This window comes from Pagrus major, chromosome 1, assembly GCF_040436345.1.
Source record: "Pagrus major chromosome 1, Pma_NU_1.0".
NCBI classification, from domain to species: domain Eukaryota; kingdom Metazoa; phylum Chordata; class Actinopteri; order Spariformes; family Sparidae; genus Pagrus; species Pagrus major.
Window position 1 is genome coordinate 25,337,559 of NC_133215.1, and position 23,044 is coordinate 25,360,602.

Sequence of the window (23,044 nt, forward strand, 5' to 3'; positions counted from 1 at the left end):
TGAGACCTTTATACTGTACATGACTTTGGTGCAATGTATTTTATTTTATTTTAATAAACTTTCTTAACAGGCTGTCTTTCTGACTGTCAAATCCACAGACTAACTGCATGTTGTGGCCTCCAAGTGCCTAACCATATCTTCCACTCTTAAAGCAGCATTATGTAGAAATTGGCATTTTGTGTGATTTGGCGCCCCCCACAGTTTCTGAGTGCAACACCACTGTCGTAAATACAAATCCCACGTTTGTAACAATTTGTCAGATGTAATGTAGGTGATAACTACAAACAAAACTCATTACGTCATAACCATGTTATGTGTTGAAATGTTGAAGTAAACATGTATGTAACGCTGTGATCCTACCCTCTCACTGAAGTTACATAGTGCAGAAACAAGTGACAGAGACACCATTCACCCTGTTACAAGACGCTACCATCAACATGATTTTGAGATGTTATTTAAAGGTAAAAAGCTTACATAATGTTGCTTTAACTAAAAGGTAAGAACAACAATGATCCATCCATTATCTTAAACCCATTAATGAATGTAAATGGATGTAAATATTTATGTAGTAGTTATGTTATTCTGCACTCCAGAAGGGGTTTCCATGTGACCTTGACAGAGAAAATGAATTGTCATTTTATTTCACTGCATTAATTCTATTTGAATTATATTTTCTATTTGAGGGTTTGACATCAAAAATCTGCTGTTTTAACTGTGAGAATCTGAAGGCTGAAATTTAATCTGGTGCTGGAATTAATTGAGCGCACTTAAAGGAAGTTAGTCACAGACACAAATGTTATTACACGCACGCGCACACACACACACACACACACAGTGTAACAAAAAAATTTCATCATCATTGGAACCAATTACATTATCTGTCACAGCGAGTGGCAAATTGTTGTTATTAGGTTGTGTTATATTTCCCCAGAAAGAAAGTCACGCTTAGTTTTGTCATTTATTACAAACTGCTGCATGCAAATACAACTTTGGACAACATGATTTTACACTCGTAAAACAGTCATTTTGTTTGAGTATATGGAGAAATACAAAGCAGACTGTAAATGTGTGCAGTTATAGTTATTAAAACCTTTGGAACAAAAGTGATGTTTTATTCATGTATTACATTTTTTTTCTAGAAGGGAATGTCCTCCTATTTTCTCATTTTCATTTTATTTCAAAAGTGAAACGTTGGCAGCTGATATAAAGAAATGGAGCTTTTTTTCTGCCTTTGCTTTCTGTTATGTGGTCAGACTGACTAACACATTGAATAGAGGCGCCTCCTGGTGGCTGTTTTTGCTCATTGCAGGAGATAATTAACCAACAGCTATTAAAAAACAGCATTTTTTATTTTATTGTTAATAAGAGTTTTGTGTTTGTTGTTTTGTGCTCACTCAGCTCTTGCACATTTAATCCTGTTTCTAATTCATACAATGCCGTTATTATCAAAAGCAATCACTCAATAGAATGACAATTACAAACAGACCTAACAGAACAAGGGAAAGATTAGATTTTTAAAAGGAAATGCCCATGTGGTACGCAGCCGTGTTGAGGTAAAACTAAATACAGTTCGGAAGGCTGAAAAGGCCATGGTGGCATTAAAAGCTTACATGAACAGAAAGCTGTGATTAAATGTTGAAGTTTCTGGAGAATACCGTGATTGTATTCAGTCAATTCAGTCTCCGAGCAGTATTGAAAAATGTTAAAATAAAACTTTCTTTAAAGGGGCACTATGTAGTTTTGGAGAACATGTTCAAGCTCAGAATTTTGATATTTACAATGTTAATGATCTCATACTATAAACTTTTTTCCATAACTGAATAAACAAGCTGTTCTCGGAGGAAAATAAGGTCCCAGAACACTGTTTGAAGCTAGAAAGGTGGCAGGGTCCGCCAAATATAAACAAAGTAAAACAGTATGAAACTGTGTTGTCCTTTAAGGTCAGTTTGTTTATTCAGTTTATTCAATTGTGAAAACAAAGAGAGTTTGTTTATTTGGTTTGTTTAGGCATTAAAAAAACAGTAAATGAAGCTCTTTCTCTTCTGATTAAAATTTCCTCCCCAAAACTACATAGTGCTCCTTTAATGAACGTAGAAAAGTACAATACAGAGAAGAAATGTCAGTGCAGTATACAGCAGTGCAGTACAGTACAGTGCTTAAACATGTGTGAATCACCACTAAATAAAACACCACCAGAGCACCCTTCTTACTATTTTATTGTCCCACTGTTGAAAATATGCGCCCCAATATGGTAATAACTTGACTTGGTCTAACAGTAAAAACACAGCACAGCATTTGACTGAGTCCTCAGTCAGACTTTGCAAACAACACAGAAGACGAAGGTTTGGCAGCTTATACTCACTGGAGGAGTAGGATCACTGCCAGCAACTTTCTCTGAAGACAAAATAATGTACAAACTTGAAAACAATGAGACACAATCATTCTCAGATTTCATCCACATGAAGGTTTTATATATGACATTTGCTTCTCCTGCAGACGTTCAGATTTTGCAGACAGCGATGGCTACAGATGGAACTGATTGACTACAAGCCTGTTTTTCTACATTTTGTTTTCTACCAAACTGTAGTCGAAATGGTTCAGTTATAGTTGTTTGTTTTGACCCACCTATATACCAAAAGGGTGTCATACAGGACAGTGTGCACCAGAAGGTTGTGATACAGTCATAGAAAACAACCTGAAAATCATTTGGGAATACTTTTCTATCATTTACAACCTGTCTGATCCAAGCCAGTGTAGTCAAAGCCATCCATCTGGTGCTGTGGGTAAAAACAAGCACTAGGAAGTGCTTTAACCCAGGTCTGCTTGGTACATCTTGACACATTTTCTACTCTTGTTTTCTCTCCCTGCTCAGTCTCCCCGTAGCCAGTCTTGAAAATCACAGCAGTTGGGATTATTTCAAGAAACCCTCTGGCTGCTGCTGCCATCTGCCTCTTCTGTTCCTCCTCCTGCACCCCTCTCCTCCATCTCATTGCTTCCTCCAGCGATTCCTGGGTTTCTCCTCACACCCAGAACCCTCACAGGTGCCAGGAAGTGGAGGCGGAGGTGATGGTGCGGCCTTCGCCGGGGCAGGCGTGTCTGCGGCCTTGCTGACACTGCTGAGCAGAGCCGGGAGCTCGTGCGAGATGGCTCTCTCTATCTTCTCCAGCAGACAGCCGCTGGTCCAGCTGCAGTGGTAGGAGAGCTGCTTGAAGCTGGAAACCGGGTTGACACCAAAGAAGTCCTGGTAGGCCTCTTTGTTGGGCAGGTCGAACTTACTGACGTTGGTTTTGGCGAGAATGGATTTGAAGATGTAGTACTTGTCCGGATCGTTGACGATGTCTTGGAACACCTCATGGGGGTCGCTAAACCAGCCCAGTTTGTCGTAGTAGGTCTGGAGGTACCGGTCGACCAGCAGGGCGTGGATGCGCACACGGATGCCATGCTGGCGGATGAAAGCAATCTTGTTCTCTATCTGATTCTCAATCACCTTCAGGGGAGAAGAGAGAGAAATGAGAAGAGACAGGAAGATAAACAGACAGAAAAGAGAAAGAGAGGATTAGTGTTTCCGCTGCATTGAAAATACCACAATTATGAGGGACTTGAGTTCCATCTTTACATCAAGTGCTGCTCACACAAAGATAAATCAGAGTAGATGTGTGATGCAAGGTTTTTGTGAGTTTCAGCCACAATTAAGCTTCCAAAGTTTTCATTTTTGTGTATCTACAGTCAAGGAATCATATTGTCAACGAAAACAAGTCACACCTGGTTGAGGTCCTCCAGCAGCGAGGTCTCCTCCTTCATGAAGAGCTCTCGGCTGGTGTCCGCGGCGTAGTCCAGAGGCCAGAAGGAGCTCACGTAAACCCGAGGAGGCTCGGTGACATTGATCAGGGGTGCCATGCTCCAGAACAGGGCTCCATAGACCCTCATCAGGTCCTGCGTGGAGAGACTGTCGGCCTTGTTCAGGATGAGGCGAATCTGGGACTCACGGCCCTTCATCTGCCTGAAGAGCATCTCCAGCTCCCCACCCACGTCCAGCTTGGTGGGGTCGAACACCAGGAAGATCAGATCGGCTCGATCGATGAACCACTGACACACCTCACTGTAGGGGTAACCTGGGGGGAGAAGGGAGGAGATACAATACATGAGAAGATAAACGATTATTTGAACATTTCACATATGAAAAACTTTCTTTGCGACAGAACAGAAGCAGGTCAAACTTGTGTTGACTATAACACCCCCCAAACATCATTGCAGATCAAGTACAACCCCTTAAAAAATGCTCAAGAAATATCAGACCAAGTCCGATCAATGGAGACCCTACCTCCCAAACCAACAGGATTCAAAGGATTCACAGCCAATGCCCTAATGCCAGACACCATGGGGCACCACTGAAGGGCCTGTGTTGATGCCTCAGTGGGTCAGAGCCAAGTCCAATCCATGGTGAGGCTTCAATGGATCAGGTTTGGTCAGACATGTCCCATTGATGCTTGAACATATTGGGATCTGGGGAATTTGTAGGTCAGGTCGATGCCTTGAGCTGTTTGTCACAATACGCAGTTTTTTGGTATGGAAGGGCACAATGTCCTGCCACTGCTACTGGGGAGTGCCTTCGCCATGAAGGGGTGTACTAAGTCTCTAACGATGTTTGGTTGAGTGCTGCGTGTTGAGTGGTTTTCCTGCAGAATACTGAATTGTATCAAGATGATAGTGGTTGGTTAGTGTTGTGGCTGACTGGTGTGTAGTACAGAAGAATGCAAATCTCACACACTGTAATGTGACACACACTTTTGACTAGTCTGCATCCTTTGTTTATACCGCATACTGAAGTCTGTTTGAAACTTAAAACAGACTTCACTGATTTAGTCGTTGATTGATTGGTTGATTGTGCTTCCTGACCCTGTATCAACCTGTATGAATATATCTCCGTCAGTAATGGTCACCTCTCTCCTGCTGTTTGCGGTTTTCAATGATGCCGGGCGTGTCGACGAAGGTGACCGTCTCCAGCAGCTTGTGGGGCATCTCGATGCCCACCAGCCGCTCCAGGAAGCCTTGGCCGAACTTCTCCAGGGGGGAGAAGGACCGAGAGCTGTCTGCTGCCATGACGATGCCCTCTACGGTCCGAGACTTCTCACCGTGCATCAGGACTGTGTACTCAGAGGTGGTGGGCTCAGCACCTGATGGACGGATGAACACAATTTGTATCGGTGGGTTAAAATAAAATTTTGGTTGATTTAATTTGACTTAATGTGTTCATATAGGCTACAACAGCTAATAGCCGTAATTTTCTTAAATAATGCTTAATTAACTCACAATTTTTCCCGAACTACACATGTATTACTGTTAGCATGCGCTTAGGTAATGTTAAATTAAATTACTAGATAATTAGGCATTTTCCTTAGTAGGCTACTAACAATAGATAGCCTATTGAGCTAATGTTTAATCACTATCAATATATTAATTCAGCTTATAATTAATCTTTATGTTTTTACAGACAGATGAAGATATTATTCTGTATATCTGAGTACATGTTGTAGATCAATATTTGTATTAATTCAAGATTAAAAGCACAGTGTTTCCCGCATGTTCCCTCGCTACATTGGCTGCAGTCCAATAAGCCTTTAAAGCAACACCAGGCCCATAGGTTTTGAAATAATACAACATAATGTTTCTTATACAACTAAAACGTTGAATTAATTAGCAATGAAACAGCCTGGTTCAATTCAATAGCACACCAGGAGTTTCATTGCTACAGCCTTGTCTGGTATGACCAGTAGCTGATGGTGGCTAAAATCAGCTAATATTAACTAACTTCTTCTGACTTAAGGACATGTCTCTACTCGTGTTACTGTTATATTATGTTTAAGCAGTTGTACTTAAACAAACATGTCATGTCATAGATAAACATTTTAAAAGTAAAACGAGAAGCTATCACAGACATGTCTAGTGTTTCCTATGACGGCTGTAGCCAATATTTTAGAAAGGAGTCCAAATGACCAATTAAGTCTCGATTCTTATATTATTTGGATTTTTTTTTAAAAAAACAATATTTTATATATGAGGTTTTGAACATTAATATATACGTACAAGTAATTTGATGGGTACTTAACTTTACCGGCTAGAGAAGGCATGATAGCTAATTAGCTGTTTTAGCAATTGTTTTGCAAATGTTGAAATGTTAGATGTCTCCAAATGTTGTATAAAGCACCTCTAACTGTCCAGTTTTCATTTCTGTACATTTTATTTCCCAACATGTCTCTGCCCTGCAAGTAACTTCAACTTTTTGTGAACTTTTTTCAGCATTATGACAATGCATATTCATATTGTTTTCGTTTTTCAATTGATTATTCAGATAAAGACAGAGGAGAATCTTCTCAACCCATAAATAAACACGGATCAATCCTACATTTGTTCATTTATTGGGCTAAAACTAGCCAAATTTACTGTATTATGTGAAGAGATACTGGAATCAGCCTAGAAAATACCCATTAATGTAGAATGCAAATGCCCTCCGGGTTCCTAAAACAAACAGATTCGCAGAAAGGATTACAGATGACATGACCGCGATGTCCTCAGTGGGAGCTACAGCCATGTTTCCTATTTGTCACTTTCAGTTAATTTGCCTGATGACAATGTCTTTAAAGTAACAGACCATTGAAAATATTGGCAAATAGTGAGTACCTTTAACACTATACTTGTAATATATCAATATAATTATGAATCTTCATCACTACTCTGGTGATTTCCACTTGGATAATAGCTGTGTCAGCTGTGCTCTCACTGATAAGATGTGTCACAAATAATCAGCTTTTATCAGTGTGAACCTGTGTAGAGTCCCTGGGAGGTGCCGTGAAGACCCAGCAGGTAGTTGATCATGGAGGACTTGCCGACGCTCCACGGCCCCAGGAACAAAACCATGGGCTTCGAGGTGATCTCACCATCTGCACAGTTTGTGAGAAAGACACACATAGGACGAGGCGGTTTGAGAAAGAACAAACTGCTGTATCATTCACCCATTTTGACTTGCAATAACACTTTGTTTCACATTGATGAACACAAGGATACGATGCTCCTGATTTATTATACTTGATATGTCAAACAGCTCATAAACACATTGTGTTCATAATCTCTCCAGCAAAGCAGAGCTGTGTTTGCTGTGCTGTAAAAACATCACTACATCTGGTTGTTTTTGACATGCTGTTTAAGGGTGGTGATGTTTGTGAAGCAAGGACTGGCCTGAGCGCTAATATTCACAGTTAATATTTCCACTAGTACACAGAAAATAAATCAAACGGGCACATTGAAATTAAATTTACTGAACCCTTTCATACTCTCTATGCATCCCAACACACTGATTGTGAAGATGTCTTTCCATTCTGCACCACAAGGGGTCCCAGAGTCACATGTCACAGTCTGAGTTCTCCATCCTGCTCCTCAGCAAATAAATAATACTCCCTGCCCTCAGGCTCGATGGAACAAAGTTGTAGGGAGTCTGGCCCACACAACGTTCCCTTTAATTTTCAGCAGACAGAGTCCTCATTGTGCTACTCTGTGTGCCTGGTTTAAATAATGTCAGGACCTGGCTCTATTTCTTCTTGATTATGACTATGTTTGTGCTTCGCTGTTCTGTGCAGCTCCAGTTTATTGGCCATGAACTGCATGTACATGTAGTGTGGTGTGTAGCTGCAATGATTAGTCCATTAATCAATCGAACAGAAAATTGATTTCCACTTACTTTGAAAGTCAGAATTGTTTCAATCAAAAGTGTCAAACACTTTGTCATTTATGACAGTAAACGAAGAGTCAAGAGACAAAAGAAGCAATTTCAAGACGTCACTTTGGGCTCTGGGAAATTCTGATGAGCTTGACTCAAAATCTTTTGATGTTTTTTAGACTAAACAATTAATTGTTTAATCATGAAAGTAACTGGCAGATGATCATTAGTTGAAGTCTAGTCTAATGCAGAATGATAATATCTTTATATTTTACAGCAAAATGTCACAGGAGAGGATTTAAAATATAAATTATCATACACTTTTTTTAAATTTCCAGTTTTACGGTACAGTATCTGACCTAAAGAGTAGGTAAAGTCATAAAAAGACAAAACTGTCGCTGATGTGGGCCAGTGCAGCCTGCTGAAATGTGATTTGTGCCTAAACAAACTACTGTAATTGCTTCTGAGCATGCATTTGTATCCAGGTATAATCTCCAACAGGAAGCTGATTTACCTGTGACTTCATGCTGCCTGAGCTCATTGTACTTGAAGGCCTGCTCCATTGGCTTGATGGCTGTGTGGTATATGTTCAGAAGCTTCTTCATAGCAGCTACAGAAAGAGAGAAAGAGGGAGTAATAACTGTGATATAATTACGCAAAGACATTTTGGACAAGAGTATTATTAATGTTCTTGCTACCATTGCTGATTACAACAATTGCTTTGGCAGCGCACGATGAATCGCACTCATAAAGTTTATTGAATCGAGCCGAGGTGATTAAGAGACTGGCTCTGCTGCAGGACATTGGCCTCTCTGAAATGAACCAATCTGGTTGGAGAGAACAGAGGTGCTTTCATGCCGAGGACAGAGTTACACTTTTGCGCTGATTAATCACCTGCTTCAGGACGTGTCTGCAAGCTCACTCACACACACACACACACACACACACACACACACACACACACACACACACACATTCACGTGCATGCACGCATACAGTACACACACGCTCACACATAACAGCCCCAGGACCGACACATCATGAAGCAATTTTCAGAATAGTTTCAGCAGAAAAGCCCCCCAGAATTGTCTCAAACTTCCTTTCATTCACATGCAAACACATCTGTTTTTCTTTTCCATCGACAAAGTAGCTGTAAACATTCAGCCGAATGTCTCATTTCAGTACTGAATTCAAGGCATCTCTGCAGCAAAGGTCTGAAACAGATTTGAAACGGTGGGCAGCACAGCAATGTTATCACTGAACATCCGATTTTTGATCATAGGATGTGGGTTTCAGTGGCTCTGTGCATGCATGTGTATCAGTATGAGTGTTTGGGCGCATACATGTTCTGGTGGGAGCGAGGCTAGTCTTTCACATGCCGTATGCCCGGCATGTAAAGGAGAGAAATTGCAAACGACATATTGTCTTTTGTTAATAATTTTGAGATATCTTGTTGTTCCTCACCTGATAACTCTGCTGAGGGTTCAGCAGCAGCCAATCGCAGCGTGTCCTCGATGTGGGAGCGGTCCCTCAGTGCCGGGCCTGCTGACACCGCTTCCTCATGTTCTAATTGGAGGATCAGACAATCAATCAACTCTTAAGGTCAAGGCCCCTGACATGAACCTGTGCAGGAAAGTAGTAATGCTTAATCTGACAAAGAAGGCCTGGAAAACAATTTTGCTGTTTCTCTGCATACTACTCTGACAATTAATGACAATGTGTGTATCTGTTGAATGAAGCACATTCTCTGATCTGCTAAAGCTGTCAGAGACAATTAGTTAAAACTCAGGCAAAAGGTTTCCTGAGTTGTGAGTGACCAGACCATCTGAGTTGAGTACAGGCCCATCTGTTATATCATGCTGTTGTCCATCCATCGGACTATTCCTTTCCTCTGCTATTTTGGTTTGTTTATTTCTGTACTGGAGGTTGTTGCTAATTCCCCTTTAGCTACACACCGTGTCATATTCTGAGGGTTTGGCATGCCCGGGAGAGGAAGAGAAGAAGAGAGGAAGACAGGGACCTTTGCTGTCATTTCATGACCCATCAAAGTTAATACCCAATGAAGCAGGAATCACATTTCCCAACAGCATTTGGTTCAACTTTCCAATAAGGAACACTTTAAATTTAGCTTTATATGGTTAGTAAATGATGTACAATTGGACAATTCATAGTTCAGTTATTAGCCTATTGTAGGAAGATTTTTTTAGTGTTGACAGGTTGTGAAAAATCCCCATGGCTGGTGTTTATCCTTTATTAATTAGTTTTGGTCCAGATGCCCTGCAGCTCATATACAGAGGTTATGTGGTTAGTTAATAAGAGGGGTCTTCAAAGCAAATGAAAGTGCTATCTTAGAAAACAAAGCTATGCTGGGTAAGGATAAACACATTATTAATGGCATTTTAAACAATTAGAAATGATTTATCAGCAATTGATAATGACATTAATTACAGCTTTGTTAAAGATCCACCTCCACCAAGGAAGTTATTTTTTCACCTGTCTGTTTGTTTGTCAGCAGGATTACAAAAAACCTAAAGAACAGATTTCTACAAAACTTGGATGGAGGATGGATCTCGGCCCAGAATAGACCCCATTAATTTTCAGTGCAGATCAAGATAAAGGGATGGATGCAAGACATTTTTCTTACTTTCTTTAACATTGATGTTAAATTATAGTTAAGCAGTTATGGGGGATTTAAAATTCAGAGTGATACAGGGCAACCGAGTTTGTTGTTGGATTACGCTTGATTGACTTAAAGGGGACTGTTGGGCCTTGGCAGAGGTATGCGCTCTACTGAGTGACATTTACCTTCCTTGCCTCTTTAGGATTAAAATTGCTCATTTCTAATGCCTTTGTTTTTCATCTCTTTTAAATAATTCATTAAGTTTTGATTTATTATCTCAGACTAAACTCTGTTGATGTGAACTTTATGAATTAATTATTCTGTGATCAAAAGAAAACCTTTTGACAACTAGCATTAGTTCGGAGAACAACAGAATCATTTCATGTCAGGGTCACCAAAAAGCTCTCATGTCATATGTGAAAAAATAAAGAATAATCCTTCAACTACAAATCAGAGGGATGTGAAATAAGTGTACAGCAGAGCAACACAAGCTGAAAATGTGACACTACTCATGTTAAAAATATAAAGCAGGTCTTTCTTGAAATCATTTCTGTGGATATCCTTGAAAATCCAATCCAAAAAGATACATAAAACAACCTCCAATGACACATCAGCGTAAAGAAGAAATGAGGTGGGATCAGAGTGAGAGATGGGAAGACTCAGCCATCATCATTTATAGCAGGTGTCAACAACCGGACACCAGATAATTGCATGCTTCCTTAATCACAGAAGTACCGACTGGATGGGGACAGACTGACTGTAACAGGATCCCCCTGGCTGCTTGGACTGTCTAACAGAATGAAGGCAAGACATCGTCCACTGGTGTCAGTGAAAAGATTTAAGTTGTCTTCTTTGTTGACATTACTTTTTAAGTGACAAGAGAGTAGTTTAAATGCTCTATGACAGTCAGACTTACTATAAACCGAGGTGGTGTTTTGTACCTTTGGCTTGAGACTGTGCAGGCTTCTCTGCAGGAACCTCTTCCACTGTCACGTCCTCGACAAGTGCCTCCTCCACCACAGGAACCTCCTCTACTGTGGTTTCCACCGGCTTTATCTCCACAGTCACAGCCTCTACAGATTCTGGTGTGACCTCCTCCACAACAGGCTCTGGCTCCACTTCAGGGACGACCTCTGGCTCTGGTTCGAGCTCTGGAACCACCTCAGGCTCTGCAACGACTTCAGGCTCAGGCTCTGCAACCACTTCAATCTCTGGCTCTGCAGTCAGCTCTGGTTCTGATTCAACCTCTGGTTCTTGTTCAGGCTCTGGTTCTGATTCAACCTCGGGTTCTGATTCAACCTCTGGTTCTTGTTCAGGCTCTGGTTCTGATTCAACCTCTGGTTCTGATTCAACCTCTGGTTCTTGTTCAGGCTCTGGTTCTGATTCAACCTCTGGCGCTGGTTCAGGCTCCGGCTCTGATTCAACCTCTGGTTCTGGTTCAGGCTCCGGCTCTGCTGTTGCTTCTAGCTCTGTTTCCTCAGGTTCTGAGTCTGCTTGATGATGCTCAGCTGGTTCCTCTTCTGGTTCAGATTCAGTCACTGCAACCTCCTCCTCAGCAATGGTAGCTTCCACGGTTTCCTCCTCAGCTACTGCCTCTGTATCCTCCTGTGTGTCCTCACCTTCAGGTTCCTCAACAGTTTCTTCATGTTCAGCAGCAGGTTCTTCCTCTTCTGAAACTTCTTCCTGAGGTTCAATCACTTCCTCTTCCTGCTCTCCTTCCGCAGTTTTCTCCTCCTCTTCCTCAACCTCAGCTACATTCTCCTCCTCTTCAGATGATGCTACCTCCTCGGCTACTTCCTGCTCCTCCACACTTTCATCCTCCACTGACTCAGCCTCCTCCACGGGCTCTGCCTCAGCCTCCTCCTCAGATGTCACCTCCTGTTCTTCTACCTCTTCCTGGGAAGTCGCCTCCTCCAGCAGTCCTTCTCCATCACTTGTTATCTGTTCAGAAGAAGCATCCTCCTCCACAGGAGCTGTTTCCTCCTCCTCCACATGCTCTGAGGTAGAAGCTGGCTCTTCTTCAGTCTCTAAAGCGGAAGGAGGTTTGGTGCAGGGCTGGCATATGGTCCTCTCCGGGGCCGGCGTGTCATTGGAGGAGCTCTGACTGGCGTGCTCCTCCGTTACGTCACATCCACAGGAGAAGAGGTCTCCCTCTGGCTGCTGGAGCTGCAGATGCACCAGAGGCTCCTCATCATGGAGGGAGGACCCTACCAGGAGATCTAAGAGGAGAGGAGAGGAGGAAATGTGATTGAGATCAGGAAATGAGGACATGTGACATGACAAGACAGCTGCCTGAGCAGGTGCCTCTTTCCAAAAAAATTTTGAATGTATGAGAGACTTTGACCACTACAATACAAATGAGATTATTAGAGTAAGATGTAGAATTCATCCTCAGACCAGATCAGACCACTAATCAATAATGGTCTGAATAGGGATCAGGGTTTTAATGTTAATATTATTAATGATTAGTATTTGTAAAGGAAAATGTTTAGAAGTAAACCAAAAATCTTTCCTTTGGTCCTCAGAAAACATAGTGATAGAGGCCTGTTATCCACTCATCCATCCATCCATCCATCATCCAGGCCTGACGAGATACACTGAATGATCACGTTCCATTTTACCATCACTCATGAACAAGACCCAGAGATACTTGAAGAGAACCATGGCCTCAGACTTGGAAGTGCTGACTCTCACCCTGGCTTTACACTCAACTGCAAACCACCTCAGTGCATGCTGAAGGTCACGTTCTAATGAAACCAACAAATCCATGTCATCTGCAAAAAGCAGGGTTGCAATGGTTACCAAACTAGACACTTTCCTCAACCTCGCTGCTCCTTGATTATTAAAACAAACAGGATTGGAGACAAGGAGCAAACTTAGTGGAGTCAAACACCCACTTAAAATGTGTTTAACTTTGTGCCAAGAACACAAACACAGCTCTCACTTTGATAAAAGGACCAGATGGCTTGTAGCTACTGCCCTGGTACCCCAGTCTCCCACAGTACCCCCACACAGAGTTACCCAGGGGACCCAGTCGAAAGCCTTCTCTAAGTCCATAAAACACATGTAGACTGGATGGTCAAACTCCCATGACCCCCTCAGCAACCCCCAGACTGTAGTGGCTTCTGCTAGAGATATGAGCATGCTTCCCCAGACTCTTCAGACTCTGCTTCCTCAACAGAGGATGTGTTGGTCGGGTTCAGGAGCTCCTCAAAGTGTTCTTTCCAGCGCCTGACATTATCCCCAGTTTGGCTCAGCAGTTCTCTTCCCTAGCTAAACACAGCCTGGGCCAAGCCCCGCTTTCCCCTTCTGAGTCACTGGATAGTTTGCCAGAACTTCCTTGCGGCCAAGTGAAAGTCCGTCTCCATAGTCTTCACCCGAACTCCTGGGTTTTTGCCTCAGCAGCTGTTCAAGCTACAGCCCTTCTGGCCATTGGTTACCTCTCTGCTGCTTTGGGCGACTCTTTAGCAAACCAAACCTGAAAGGTCTCCTTCTTCAGCTTGATGGCTTCTTTCAGCACCGGTGTCCATGAGAGGGTTCTTCTTCTGCCACCACGACAGGCCCCTTCTGACAGCAGCTCTCAGCAGCTACCTCTATAATGGTGGTTTTGAACATGGTCCACTTAGATTTCATGTCCCCAACATCCCTGTGTGGATGTGTGACATGGACAGAGGCCTCTGCCAGAGGTTCCTAGTTCACCCTCACTACATGTTTGGATTTATCAGGTCTGTTCGGCAGCTTCCCCAGTCATCTGATTAAACTGAGCACCAGGCGGTGATCAGTTGACAGCAATGCTCCTCTCTTCACTCAAGTGTCCAAGACACACAGCTGCAGGTCTGATGATCCATGTGAGCGTTGAAGTCCCCCAGTAGAGATCTATAGATTCCCTAGATGGAATACTTTCTAGGACGCCACCCAGATACTCCAAGTAAGCTGGGTAGTCTGAGCTGCTGCCAGGTGCGTATGCAAACATATCAGTCAGAGCCTTCCTCTCAGCAACTTGCAGTTGCAAAGGCAACCCTCTCGTCTCAAGGGAGAACTCCAAGACAGCGTTCAGCCTGGGGCTTGTGAGTTTGGTTCCAGAACCAGTGCTATACGTAAAGGTGATGCAATACAATAAAACTGATCCCAATGCCTATCCCTGAAGGGGGTGGGCCCAAAGTGTGGTGGCTCCATAAAGTTCTCTCAGGCTGTGCTCGGCAAAGCAGGCAAACCAACAACGATTGAGTCAGACTAACTGTTACCATGTCACTAATCTATCTGACTTTGTTGAGTTCAATGGTCAGCACAAAGAATGTGAAGAACTAGTAACTCTTTTGTGAATTTTGTATAGACTCATGAGGGAGAATGAGACACGAGAGACACATTTCTGATCAATCAGACTGCATGGTGTAAACTAGCAGGCCATCTGCAGACCAGTCACCTTTGTTTGTTATGTCAGTGCTTGACTAGTGCTCAGTCACTGTTCAAGAACAGAGCAGATCAGATGTTCAGATGCACCTCGCAGATTGAAGACTCAGATTTCAACTCCTTGAATGGTGACACTAAAGCAAGAACTATTTGAGGCCAACGTGTAGTGGACAGTTGTGCAGATAATCTAAAAGAAGACAGCTGAGTGGACAGGGTGACTTGGAATAGAGTGGTGAATTTATTGTCTTTGTATAAGTGTATGAATGTTGTAAACTAATTAATATGAATTTCCATTAAAATGTCATCAAAAAGGAGCCATTTTTAGGTGACTTACAGCATAAACATTGCTATTTTTTTATTTTGGAAAACACTCAAAATAATATTTCAATTTCAGCATTTTAAAACAAAATATCTGACATAAGGAGATTGATCTTTAGGACTCATTTTTTGGGGTGGCTTTCTCTTTATTAGGCAGTACAGCCAAATATAGATGGGAGTGTTGGGAGTAGGACGTCGCACAGCAAACAGGCCAAAGTCACAATCAAGTCTGAGCCACAGTTTAGGAATCAGTACATAGTGTGCATGCTCTGCAGGTGAGATACTGGCACACGCTAAGGAAAACATCTTGAATGTATCACTGTTTTTAAGTTGTTTTAATCTGTACAGACACAATTCCCAAACTTTATGTAAATCTGTAAATTTGAGCAGCATCAAATACATACACAGTATATCTGGCTTGAGCCCAACTCAATAATTTGTACCAGTAATTCTTGCTGATATTCAGCATCTCTAAATACATTTTTATTTCTTTAAAGTTTGTTACATTGAAATACAGTATATTTGATGTGCGGTGTTCGATCAGTTTTTGATCAGAAAATATACAGACTGATTTTAGACCATGATAAAGAAACATTCTGAAATCCAAAATAATATAACGCAACTACTCGCAGTAAGTAATTGATATTCACCAAATGTTTCATCAACAATTATAGTCAATGCAATGTACAAGAGACATAGTGGTATTTCAGTCTGTGGGACACACACTTCTCTTATTTGTCATTTTCTGTCATAAATGTCTGCACTTCTTATCGATCTACCTAAATATCTGTGCATTTATATTTTCCTAAATAAGTGGATGATGAGTGGGTGATTTATATCTTGTAAACTGACATGAAGTGTCCTTGTAAGCATTGCCAAAGATGATTATATGCTCCCTTTCAGGTCAATAAGCTACAGAACAAGACATTTACAAGCTGCCTGCACACACTGTCCAGATCACATCCAGATAAACAGACACTACCATCCCTCAGCATCATGCATTAGATTACAGTTACTATGGCTTCAAAACAATCACAGCCAAAACAAGGGACTCCCTCTCTATTACACCACGCTCATACTGTATGTACATTAGATTCTCTTCACAACCACAGTGTACAAAGAGCACAAGGCCACAACCTCTGTTTAATTATAACTGCCTGTGAAGTCTTAAGACTGAGGAGTGCATAGTGGTACACAGTGTGATATGAGGCAGCTAAATGCTACGGTTCATGTTACAAGATGGGGTCAGCGTGTAGGATGAAGACTAACAGCCATAGGCAGCTGTCACTGGTTTTACACATTCGTAAGGTTTCTGGATCAACGCCCATCATGAGCAAACCAGCTAATGCTAAGGAAGAAGCTAACTCATTTAGTGCTGATGCAGTGGGTTACTGGTGACGTTGATAAATAAATAAGTTAATACATAATTAACAATTTAGGCATTTCACCACCAGGGTCCTGGTATTGTGCATGCTTATCTAGTCTTCAGCCTCCCTAACTGCTCACAGACTCATCGGGGCCGCCCAGATAATATAAAAAATGTTTGATATTCACGATTTAAAATTTGGATGACTGCAGTCGTTCTTTCTGAGCCGGACCGCAATAATCCATGAGTGAAGCATCCCAGAGCAGCTGACCATACTGCAGAGCAACAATAAACAGTGGGGACAGCCTTCCATTCCGAAACACCCCCACTCCGAAACACCGCTGTCTTTCAATTTTAAATTACTTCCCAATAGGGTTAGGGTTAGGGTTAGGGTTTCCCCAATAGCCTTTTCGGAATAGCGGGGTCTTTAGAAAAAATGGGAAACCCCGCCATTACGAAGAATGGAAGTCTATTTTCGGAACAGCGGGTTTCGGAAAGGCGGGGTGTAACCATAAGCAGTCTATATATTTAGGCTAACGTTAGCTAGCATACCACTGTTGACAGAAACTTAAACTCATCCTGACTTTTTCACCTTCTGCTTTTGTTTTTTTTCTCACTGCAAAATGTTACTACAGCAAGTTGTGGCACCACACTAATCTCCATTTTGTTTACGTCTGCTTCTCCATGAGTTCACGTGTGAGGAATCACACGTGAGCCCAGCTTCAGTCTGCAGAGCCATGAAGCCAGAGCGCTGAAGTCATGCTCATCAGACATCTCCAAGTAGTTTATCAAAGTAAAGTGGAAAGGTAATTCATTCTGATGATCATACAATTATCATGACAGAATTAGAAGGGAACGGTTCCTCTTTGGTTTTGAGGGACGCTACAAAGAAAAGCTTTTAGAAAGCTAAAGAAAAACATCCGCCAATAAAGTCCCTTGTTTCTGCAGTAATAATATACTTAAATAACATGACATGTATCACCAAACGATCTGGTCTATGGAAGTTGCACCAACAGTATCATGGCTCCCAGCTGCTTTCTGTTCTAAATGTGAAAGTGTGACTGTAAAGCCTCGCAGATGAGACCACCAAACCAAGATAAGCTGCCTCTGAGTAAAGATGCATTTTATGTTTAGGTTATGGAGGCCGAACGCTCATCTAGTTATACTGAACGATGCTAGCAGGACATCATGTACTCTCCTTTTCCTGCACCATCCTCCATAACGGCTTCTTTGCCCTATTTTAAGACCTTGAATCACACATCAAACGATTTTGCTCTCATGATGTTGCTTGTCACCTCTTGTATCTGGAAGCTTTGTTAGCTTAGCACCTCCTGAGGGGATTGTCAGCATTAGTGACCAGAGAACGTCAAGTATATATTCCTGAAGCATCCAAACTGCATGAAGACGGTGAAGATGAAGATGTTTGGTTCCGTAGGTTTTTATGCTCAGTGATGGTAGTTTTGCTAGTCTCATTTCAAATCCAAGAAAGGGCCAAGTAAGAATCTGGTCATGGAAGGTTACTGTTTATTGTTATACTAACCCAGTCAAACCTCTCGAGTTAAACCAATTGATTTCCAGCTTGGCCAGGACATCGTTGACCACAACTGTGATTCACTCTAATTGGTTAAAGCCCCAACTCAAAACCATCCACGTGATAAAGAATAAAATCCAGGACACAAATCACATCTACAGGAATTTGGGGTGTAAGAAAGTCTGCTGATTTTAATCACGCCAGATTTGCTGTAAGCTTGGACAGCCTCAGGGAGATAGTGAGTTGATCTAAGGAGGAGAATATTAATTGTGCACTCGCTCACTGTCACTGGCAGAGGTCGCGGTATGAGCCTGTCTGGCCTGTGGCATTCACGAGGATGGAGCTTGGTAATGCTGTTGTGATGGAGCCACGAGGGGGGGTTGGATGTAGTCCAAAGACATAGTGCTACAGCATTGCCAGCGTTGTAACATGAACAGCAGCGGCAGCCAAGATCCTCAAGTGTGTCGGTTAGGATGAAATGCCAAAGTTAAGTGACATTACATAACAAGGTCAGTCCATCATCTACATTTACCGGTTTGTTTAGGTTATATTGAAAAAGGTAAATGCGCTAAATGTTGTGAGATTTTGATTCATTAATTGACTGGTTTATGTAGGAAGCAGGTATTTGTGACTTGTGATCACCATGATGTGATGATTTAGGATCAGCTCAATGCAACAGTCAGTGCTGCATTGAACTGATCGTATACGATATAAAAATGAGAAATAAGTTACCACAAGGCTCTGCATTCATACAAGCTGACTTCTCCACACTGCATGCCTTGACAAAGTTATGAAGAGGAAGTGCAGAGAGAATTTTCTGCTGTGGTAGTGCCCAGTGATGGCTGAATCAAAAAAATTAATCAATTTAAATTAAATTAAAGTTAACATAGTTAGGAAGATGAAAGAGATGTGACAGTGGGGAGGGAACATGAGACAGAATTCAATTATAAAAAAAATACAAAAATAAAATGGTCGAATCTCTAAGACATGTAAAGGAGAGCTAGTCCACAACAACAGAAGCTCCTCTCTCCCACAGAAAACACTGCTCCTGAAACGCCTCGTCAGTAGTCCCATCTTTAATTCTGTGACTTTGTGACATCACACTACGTCACCATGTCACACATTTGCATAATTTATGTCTATTGACTTGTTTGGCGAGTAGGAATTGATTTAGCGTAGGTGCTCTGTTGTTTTTAGCTGTGCTGCTGGCTCAGGTGTGTGTGAGCTGACCAATCAGAGCAGACTGGAGTGTGGCTTTAAAGACACACAAGCTAAAACAGAGCGTTTCATACAGAGGGGGAACACAGTGATTTTTTTGAGCATTAAATCATGTAAACCTATTCTAGTAGTAACTCAAAATAAAATTATGAACCTGAAAATGAGCATACTATGTCTCCTTTAAGATTAACATTTTAGCAGACAAATGCATAAAACAATACATTTGTAAAACAAGTAAGCAGTTTTACAAGCGGGGTTTCTGTTTTTATACATGATAGCAAAGTCCATGACTTGGTTCCAGACTGAAATATCTCACTGGATCTCTGTTCTGATGTTCAAATGAGCATAAATCCAGTTGAAATTGGTATATCTAATGTTTTTCCTCTAGTGACGCCATGAGGCTTTCATTTGTGGTTTTCGAGTGAAATACCAGAGGGGGTGGCACAACATTTGGTTCAGACATTCAGGTCTCTGCCAGGGTGAATTGTAATCACTGATCATCCCTTAACTTTTTTTTGTCCAATGCCTTTGATTTATGATCAAATATGTAGATCGTTATGTTAAGATTGGTTCAGTTTGAGCGAGTACAGCCACTGTATTTGCAGTCAGTAAAAGCTGCACATGCGTATACTCTAGGAGGCGTGGTTCAGTGGTGATGTATTCTGTATTACCATGTGTGTCTGCTTGCATCCTCGGTGCTATAGTTAATAAACTTGATTTATGGTCAAACCTAAAGCTTATCGTCATTCCAGTAAGCTTCCAACAAAATATAATATATACTATAGACTAGACTAGACTATATGTATTTGGAGATACAGTTAGACACCTGAGATTTGAATTTTGCTGCCTAAGAACGAATGTATGTTGTTGAATTATATCAACTCCTTGAACTTTACCTGATTTAGATGAAAATATCTGGCTTTTTAGCTGCTAAATGTTCCATGAGCTAGTCCCCAACTTGTTTCTGTCTGCTGTTTGGCACTGAACAGGTAGTGTACGGTTCTTTTTTGCTGAAAACAGCTGCAGTTGGAAATCAAGTAGATGAGTATGAACCAAAATAGTGAAATCCAAAGCTGTAAAACCAAAACAATGAGCTGAAAGACACTTAAATGCATGGTAGAGCTGAAGGAAACGGCAGAGATTTCTGCTGGTTCATCGATACTAATGTACTGTTTCAAATTATACACGATTATTTAATCCATTGATAATGTGAAAATATTGAAAAGTGCATCTTTTAAATGTAATCTTTGATAGTAAAGTACATGGTTTGCATTGTTATTGTTATTGTTTCCTCAAGCATAAATAAAAGAACTCAACCATCAAAAAAACAGCACAGTGTTTATCAGGAAGTATTGTAACACCATCAAAGTTTGGTGTTATGTGCGTCTCTGGTGGTTCCTCGCCCTGCTGTTGCTGCAGTGAAGCCCGACAGAGCACAGTGTTGTGGGGATAGAGTGGGACAGGTGCCTGCATGTGGGCTGGATGGTACATCTTTGAGACAGAAATAGTCCCACAATGAGTCAGAGGGTGAAAAGAAGGAGGGATAATTCCACTCCTATTTCCAGGAGGTGTGGCGCTCCTTTCCTCCCCTGCGACTGTCGTGAGGCCGGCCTGCACCTCTGCTGCACTATTGCTCACATTCCCTGCAACATTGCGCTGCTGTGCGTGACTCAGTGTCTCTTTAAAGACCAAGAACAATAAATGCGTCAGCACAAGCGCTGATGACATGTGTCCTCTCCAACTGCGTAGGTCGAGCCTGATGGCCTCGATGAATGATGAGCTCTTCTTTTTAGACATCAGTCCACAGGAACACAAACAGACTGCCGCAAGTGGTTTTGTATTTCTGGCTCATTTTTAAAAAATCAGCATCTGTCTTATACTAATTAATTAAAGCTATTGAGCCCAAGGTTAGTGGTGTGCTTTCAGTCTTTTTTTTTTTTTTTAAACTTAGGCAGCTCTATTTATCACTGGCAAAACTGCAACACATGTACACACACACACACTCTGTCTCTTTTGCTAATAAACCTGCAACATTCATGTAATAATCTCGTGATTGTATGTCCTATTTGTGTCACAAGTCACACTTTCTGAGACACGCTCACACAAATCTAAATGGATTGAGTGGAGGGAGGGTGTTACCTCAATCCATTCAGCTCTACTTCTACTACTTTTCTCCCCATTTACCTCATCTTTTAATGGTAATTATCTACTTATGTAACTCGGAACAGTCCAGCTGTTTGGCTACTGATGATCCTACATGCCCTCTGCTGTGCTCTCTCATGCCTATTTTAGCTGGGACATCCCCTTGACATGGACCTTGCTGACTGAAATGACAGATTAGCAGCTCTGCAGGCTGGGCAGAGCAGGAGCGATGGGGCTTTTTTTTGAGACATTTAATGCCACTTTGACTTTAGCTGTAGGCAGAGTGTGTTTGTTTTTAGTTTGACTTTATCTTGTCGCTTCAAGTCTTTGTACAGGATGTTTACTTTCTCAAGAGCCTTAAAGAGACTTGTATCAGTGCGTGGCATTGGTGACCATAGTATCTGGTAACTTTGTCTGACTGACGCCTGACACCTGACTACGGCAGCTTGTAGAGGCCAAAATGAACCGGTGCAAGGACAGACAAGGGTATTCTTTGCCTCAGCTTTAACAGAGCATGACAGGTCACTCAACAGTGTGTAAAAAATCGTGGAAACAAGAAGACAACTGTGATGTTTTACAGCTGTTATTTCCAGTCTGCTCAGTCTAAACACGTATTCACTCATTTTACTTTATAGACTTAAAGGTAAGCCTCTGAAACATCAAGCGACAAACTCCTTCACTTGCGCGCAACTGTTGTGAAAAGACAGTCAACCTGAAATAGATCCAGGGAGAAGAATAATGATTTACAGCTTTTACTTTGGCTGCAGCAGCGAATCAGTGTGACTCTTTGTAGTGAGTGCAAGTCACTCCGCCAGGGCCGTAACTGCGCTTCTCTGCGCTGGACAGTTTCCATCAGATGGTGTTAAACCTCAGCCCCTCACTTTTTCTCCCATACAGCCACAAAAATCAATCAAATCGCTCCCGAAAAATAAGGTACACTTTTCCTGCCACATCAGCTGAGTTTACATACGCTGTGGTGTGAGTAGATTGAAAACGTGGACTATTTCAACCAAACTCTTGCTACAATAGACAAAGAAATACAGAAAAGAGGCAAAGAGGCAACTGTGTGAGACTCAAACTGACAGGAAGCAAATGGTCAATGCATGGCTAATAAATGGATCTCATTTAGTTGCATATATTCAGTCAGTAAATCAAATAATTTAACACAAAAGATGATTTTTTAAACTTCAGTCAGTCAACAGTCAACCCTCAGCAACACAACATTCAAAGCTCTCAGATACAGTAGACATGCAGCTGTCTGACTGAAGTGGATCAGCATTTCCATTTCACACAGCACACTTGTTTAAATAACTCTCTTAAAAGCATCCAACAGCACAACAACCTGAAAATATTTCCCACAAACCCCATCGCCCTCTACCTTACCTGCAGCAGACAGGGTCAGCAGAGACAGCACGCAGCACACAGACAGCACAGACTTCATTTTGGCTGCCAGGGGCATTCCCCTCATCTCCCCCGGCTATATATACTGCTCCGGCTGAAGGTCAGAGGGCATGCCAGTGGACGTGGCGCTCAGCAACTGCGACCATATCAGCCATTGTGTGTCAGAGAGCAGCTGCCTGGCCCAATCAGGAGAGCTGAACAGCAGAGAGAAGCAGGAAGAAACTGCTAGATCATGTTGTAGGTTTTAAAGGCGCTCATCTGTGCAACTTTTAACTTCTGATGATCAATACCATCCAGCAGTGTGTTTATTACAGGGTACGTACAGCT

At 41.9% G+C, this 23,044-nt stretch overlaps 1 protein-coding gene across 1 annotated transcript; it reads right to left on the minus strand.

Annotated features, from left to right (window-relative positions):
• Nucleotides 1-2,199: 2,199 nt before the first annotated feature.
• LOC141003901 (uncharacterized) lies at nt 2,200-22,764 on the minus strand. Its single transcript, XM_073475384.1, has 8 exons — nt 22,700-22,764; nt 11,273-12,550; nt 9,176-9,277; nt 8,226-8,321; nt 6,822-6,938; nt 4,941-5,174; nt 3,763-4,112; nt 2,200-3,487 (listed from the first exon to the last, which is right to left on the minus strand). Exons 1-8 carry the CDS (start codon nt 22,755-22,757, stop codon nt 2,987-2,989), a joined length of 2,736 nt encoding a protein of 911 aa, XP_073331485.1. The 5' UTR covers nt 22,758-22,764; the 3' UTR covers nt 2,200-2,986.
• Between the last annotated feature and the right edge of the window lie 280 nt (nt 22,765-23,044).